General features: G+C 47.8%; 1 protein-coding gene across 1 annotated transcript in view; it reads left to right on the forward strand.

Moving 5' to 3' along the window:
* The first annotated feature begins 329 nt into the window (after positions 1-329).
* Positions 330-6,666, forward strand: part of LOC311108360 (uncharacterized protein) — a 93,253-nt gene continuing 86,916 nt past the window's right edge. The window contains exon 1 of the mRNA XM_084150996.1: positions 330-677. Within this exon, the coding sequence (XP_084007122.1) occupies positions 561-677 (117 nt within the window). The 5' untranslated portion in view covers positions 330-560. The remainder of the gene's footprint in view (positions 678-6,666) is intronic.

The raw sequence follows: 6,666 nt of genomic DNA on the forward strand, positions 1-6,666 counted from the left end.
GTGAGAATCATATATGGTTCAATAGGATTACTTTTGATTTCCAATCGGGAAAAAAGTAGTCCAATAGGATTCCATTTGGATTCTGATACAGGTGACACAAAATAATATAGGACTTCGACAATCCTATAGGATCCAATATGATTACTTTTTATTTCCAATACTTGCAAAAAAACTGGACCAACGCTATTGTACTTAGGCATAATCAATAAATATGGTTCAGTACAGTAGGGAAAATTAGAATAAAGATGCTCTTCCCCTCTGCTCTGAAAAAACGCGCTCTGTGTGCAGGTAGAATGTCACATTGACATGATGCTGCTGCCAAAGCAAGTGATGCTGCAAGGCGTGCTGAGGCCTGGTCCATCTAATAGCGAGGGGAGGAGCGGGGTCCTAAAACATTTCGCTGCCACTCACGTTTCATCACTTGAGAGCTCGACTACCCCGGAGCGGTCCTGCGTGGATGCATACTTGCTTTCGCTGACTTTTTTTTTTTTTTTTGTCGCGTTTGCCGTGGTTTCCGGACGAGCAGGAGCCAAATAGGAGAAATAAGTGAGATTTTCGCCATGGGAGCACAGACCTCAGCGCAACCGGACGGGAAGAGCCAAGAGGATGCATCAGCCGAGAATCTGAGCTCAGAGGTGAACGCGATTTCAGAGGGAGATAGGTTTGTCGAAGCCAAGGTAAAAAATTATAGCCAGTAACGGCCACTTTACAGCTGACAATGTCAATGACTACTACCCTCAGGCTTAGCCTACCCCCCAGGTTTATGTTTTAACGTTTGTTTTGATAGATAAACAAAGTATAAACTATTGGGCATCAATGTTAAATATTTTTGAGAAATCATAAACTAAGGCTGCTGCGATGCAGTGCCACTTTTTTTTGCTGAGTAATGCAATGAGGTGTCTGTGCCTGCAGCAGTTAGCATGTCTATAGTAGGCTGCAGTAGCAGACTAAACTCCACTCCCGCAGTAATAACAACGCCAACCGTGGTCTGCCCTGGTCACGATTTACGGCTCAATACCATGGGCTCACGACATCAACAGTCCCTGTGAGCGTTTCAATACCCTATAGCAGCCTAGCCTACAGCAATAATAAAACATGTATAAATGTTTAACATACATGGATTTGCTGATGATAATGGAGAATGATAAGAAGAAGAATAAAATAGAGATGTATTAAACATTTATAATCATATTCATAATAAACATGCAGTCATAATACTGGCTACAATATTTTGTAGCTTGAAATGAATGGCACTCCCCAAGTTGATTGACAGCTGCTTGTCTTGTCTTGGTCTTCAGATTTAGCCTACACATCTAGATAGTTTCCTGCACTTTTTGAAAAATATTAAAAGATACCCTAGACAAAATGATGAAAATCATAAAAAAAGGTGTTTGCTAGTCCCATGTTAGTATGTAGGGTGCATAACTGCCACATCTATGTTATATTGCGAACCGTGAACAATGGATCATGTTGACAACAACAAGGTCCATATGACTGACACTGATTTTGCTGTGGTGGACAGTGCAGCGCCCCAGACCCAGCAGCACTGGGAAGGCTTTTCTCAATTTGCACCATTAATTTGCACAAATTAACAAGACACAACAAATGTCCAAGGGGGTGCCTGGCTGGTTCTGACATAAGATCCAGATGCACCGACGCACGCTCGCATGCACACACACACACACCTTCATTTAATTAAGCATAACAATCATTGTTTTACTTTGGCTGGTGTTCTAGAAGCCAGGCGTGGCACAGTGTGTGTCCAACATAATACACTCTGCAGCTGGGAGCTGTGGATAGGCATCAGTGATGTTTTTTTCTACTGTAAGATAAGATGAGATAGGTCCACTGACTCCAGATGGGTTGTGGATATATTGCTTCTGTAGGCTATGTGTGAATAATACAGCTTTAGGAGGACTTCAGCTAATGGCTTGGTACATTTGGCCACCTGCTGTTTTTGAAGCACCATTAAACATATTGAATTTATTGACCTTTCAGTAGGCAGAAGGTCAAGTTGATCTTTATTCAGTCGTATTTTAAAGGTCAACAGCTACATTTACATTTACATTTATGTCATTTAGCAGACGCTCTTATCCAGAGCGACTTACAGTTAGTGAGTGCATACATTATTTTATTTTATTTTATTTATAAAAAAAAAAAGAAAACCTGTGGGAATCGAACCCACAACCCTGGCGTTGCAAACGCCATGCTCTACCAACTGAGCTACATCCCTGCCGGCCATTCCCTCCCCTACCCTAGACAACGCTGGGCCAATTGTGCGCCGCCCCATGGGGTCTCCCGGTCGCGGCCGGCTACGACAGAGCCTGGATACGAACCAGGATCTCTAGTGGCGCAGCTAGCACTGCGATGCAGTGCCTTAGACCACTGCGCCACTCGGGAGCATCAAAGAGTATTGAAATATTACCCTTCAGTGCTAAACAGCAAATTAATAGTACATATTAGAGACTTTCAAATATCAATTTTCCATATAATTTGATAAAGCTGAATAGCACAAACTAAGCATTCATTCAACCTTGTTTTTCTGTGTGCTGTGTTTGCTCCTGATGTCATGGTGCGTAGAGCGTGGTTGTTATTTTCCTACCAGATTTACATCACCTGTGGGCTCGGGATCTTATGTTTAGTGGTGGGGAGTCGACTCCAAAAAAATTACCTGTTACCAAGCGAAACTTGGTTTTGAAAGAAGCTAACCACTTAGCTAAATAGCTAACTAGTTGCTAAATTTGCAACCCAATGTCACGTTTGAGTGTGGATGTGGTGTGGAATCAAGCGCAGGACAAAACAGAGGCTTCGTTCAAACGTCTTTAGTACAGACACGAAAAACAACTAGCACACGGCTAAAATACAAACCGGCAGGCAAGCGAACTTTACGCACACCGGTACAAGGCAAAGCAAATTGCGCACACTGTGCGGACACTCTCTCTAAAACAAAATACGAGAGAAAAATGAACTAGCATCCCAAGCTGACAAAGAACAATTACACACAACACATGACAAAACCCAAGAGAACTTATAGGACACATAATTAACACTAACACAGAACAGGTGTAACAAAACAGACCAAACCAAACAAACATCGAACCATAGAACGGTGGCAGCTAGTACTCCGGAGACGACGACCGCCGAAGCCTGCCCGAACAAGGAGAAGGAGCAGCCTCGGCCGAAACCATGACAGTACACCCCCCTTGACGCGCGGCTCCAGCCGTGCGCCGACCCCGGCCTCGAGGACGACCAGGAAGACGCGGAGCAGGGCGCGTAGGATGACCACGATGGAACTCGGTCAGAAGAGACGGGTCTAAGATGTCCCTCCTCGGCACCCAGCACCGCTCCTCCGGGCCGTACCCCTCCCACTCCACGAGATATTGGAGACCCCCCATCCGGCGTCTCGAATCCAGGATGGACCGAACAGTGTACGCCGGGGCCCCCTCGATGTCCAGCGGGGGCGGAGGAGTCTCTTCTATCTCATAGTCCTGGAGTGGACCAGCTACCACCGGCCTGAGGAGAGACACATGGAACGAGGGGTTAATATTCTTGTAATCAATTGGCAGTTGTAACCTGTAACACACCTCATTCAACCTCCTCAAGACTTTAAAAGGCCCCACAAACCGCCAACCCAGCTTCCGGCAGGGCAGGCGGAGGGGCAGGTTTCTGGTCGAGAGCCAGACTCGATCTCCCGGTGTGTACACCGGCCCCTCACTGCGGTGGAGATCGGCGCTCGTCTTATGTCGACGGATGGCCCGCTGCAGATGGACGTGTGCAGCGTTCCACGTCTCCTCCGAGCGCCGCACCCACTCATCCACCGCAGGGGCCTCGATCTGGCTCTGATGCCAAGGTGCCAGAGCCGGCTGGTACCCTAACACACACTGGAAAGGAGTTAGTTTAGTGGAGGAGTGGCGGAGAGAGTTCTGTGCCATCTCGGCCCAGGGAACATACCTCGCCCACTCCTCCGGCCGGCCCTGGCAATATGACCTCAGAAACCTACCCACATCCTGGTTTACACGTTCGACCTGCCCATTGCTCTCCGGGTGGTACCCCGAGGTAAGGCTCACCGAAACCCCCAAACGCTCCATGAACGCTCTCCAGACTCTGGAGGTAAACTGGGGGCCTCGATCAGACACTATATCCTCGGGTACCCCGTAATGCCGGAAGACGTGGGTGAATAGTGCCTCAGCGGTCTGTAGGGCAGTAGGGAGACACGGCATGGGAAGGAGACGACAGGCCTTCGAGAACTGATCCACAACGACCAGGATGGTGGTATTCCCATGTGAGGGGGGAAGGTCTGTAACAAAATCCACCGAGAGGTGAGACCAGGGTCGTTGTGGAACGGGCAGGGGTTGTAACTTACCCCTGGGCAAGTGTCTGGGCACCTTACACTGGGCACACACCGAGCAGGAGGAGAAATAAACCCTCACATCCCTGGCTAATGTTGGCCACCAGTACTTCGTGCTAAGGCAGTGCACTGTCCGGCCAATACCTGGATGCCCAGAGGAGGGTGACGTGTGAGCCCAATAAATGAGTCGATCCCGAACCTCGAGCGGAACGTACGTCCGACCCACCGGACACTGTGGAGGGCTAGGGTCGGTGCGTAACGCCCGCTCGATCTCCGTATCGACCTCCCACACCACCGGTGCCACCAGACAAGACTTCGGTAGTATGGGAGTGAGCTCAACGGACCTCTCCTCTGTGTCATACCGCCGAGCAGGGACGGCTTGTTCAATAGGGCGATATGGGCGACGCACTGCCAAACGGGAAAAGGAAGGGATTTTTTTTCTAATCAATTATATCACGGCAACAGCAGTTATCAGTGTTCACGTCTGATCTGCCAGCCACTAAATGTCAAATCAGGCTAAAGTCGTGCTTCAAATGTCCCCGCCCGTTTTTTGGGCGATTTCAGTCAGGTTGAAAATCGCCCAGAAGTCTCTCATAGCCTGTCATGTAAAATCTATTTTTTTCACATTTCAAAGCTTTCAATACATTCTCTATGGGTGTCTGTGGGCTTGCACTTATGCGCTTTCGTCATACGTGACGTCACCATGAACGTAACTAAGACAATGGCGGCTAGCAGCGTCTCTGTTGCGACCTGCAGTGTGGCGTTATTTTATGTTTTTAATTTGTAGACTTAGTTTACAAACATTCTGCCAACCATGGATTTCCAGTGGTTGGTTTTGGACTGATCTTGTTGATCGTGTACATACCCGCTACGAACGGACTAAATAATGAAAACGCTGCTGGCAGCGGAATCCCAATACAGCTGGGAGACTTGGCTGGATGACAGAGTCCCGGACAGAGAAGTGGAGCCGGCCGGCTTCACCCTGGTCAGAGCGGACCGCGATCCTGGTAAGAGAGCGACTCTGTACCCCGACATTGAACTGCTTTCTGTGTCATTGAACCTTACTATCTGCCCCGTGAGTTCCCCCAATTGTTTGTTACCGTTGTGTACTGTTGATAATCACAAGTTTACTGGAGAACTGAGACCAAGTAGAGACTTTGGACAGGGTGGATATGGTATAATAAAGGCAGTTTATTCAGAGGTAAAGATATCTGGAATCGCGTGCACGGACTCGTTCGTCAAACTCTTAGGGAGAAGAGAGCCCCGAAAACATTGTGTGCAGACATTTTATACAATAAATGATGTAGGTTGAATCTAGTAGTTCTGATCTTCTGATTGGTCCTGATGAGTTGGGCGAGGTCCCCTCCACTGTTGCATTGGCTCTGAGTCGGGTTCTCTGTCTTCAAATGTTCAGCCTAAAGAGAGGGGATTTTTGTGTGTGTGTGTGTGTGTGTGTTTAACAGTGATGATGTGTGTGTGTGTTATCAGTGATGATGTGTGTGTGTGTGTGTGTGTGTGTGTGTCCTCAGAGCAAGAACTCGTGAGTTGGAAGAACTGAGAGACCTATGGCGTGGGTGTTGTCCTTGGCCACCTGCTGACAAGGCTGACAAGATAGGACTCTTTTGTCCATTGTTATAGGATAGGAACAGCATTGATTGAAAACAAACGCCCAACACAAAATGGGTCATGCACAAGATTTTAGTCAGACCAAGCTATAACATTATATATTTACTACGACAGTACATTCAACCAAAAGCTAATATAACAAAGGCATCAGAGATTATTTATAATCTGTCACAGAAACTGGAATCCATCTCCCCAGATCAGTCAATAAATGCTTCTGGTATTGACTTATATGCTGCCCCTGTCTTCATGTTGTTGCTGGACATATCTTTTTTAAAATGTGTGTAGGTCACCTAAATCATCAGAAAAATTGCCCCTCCTGAGAATTTTTTCAGGAGCCGCCACTGCCGCCGAGACAGGGCGTCTGCCTTTCCGTTCTGGGACCCAGGGATGTAAGTGATTTTAAACACGAACCGGGCTAGAAACATAGTCCACCGAGCCTGGCGAGGATTTAGTCTCCTAGCTGCCCGAATGTATTCCAGGTTACGGTGGTCAGTCAAAATGAGAAAAGGGTGTTGAGCCCCCTCAAGCCAATGACTCCACACCTTTAGGGCCTGTACCACGGCTAACAGCTCCCTGTCCCCTACGTCATAATTTCGCTCCGCCGGACTGAGCTTTTTCGAGTAAAAAGCACAGGGGCGGAGTTTAGGTGGTGTGCCGGACCGTTGCGAGAGAACGGCCCCGATACCGGCTTC

Source organism: Coregonus lavaretus, assembly GCF_964263955.1.
Source record: "Coregonus lavaretus genome assembly, chromosome: 33".
In the NCBI taxonomy this organism is placed as follows: Eukaryota; Metazoa; Chordata; class Actinopteri; order Salmoniformes; family Salmonidae; genus Coregonus; species Coregonus lavaretus.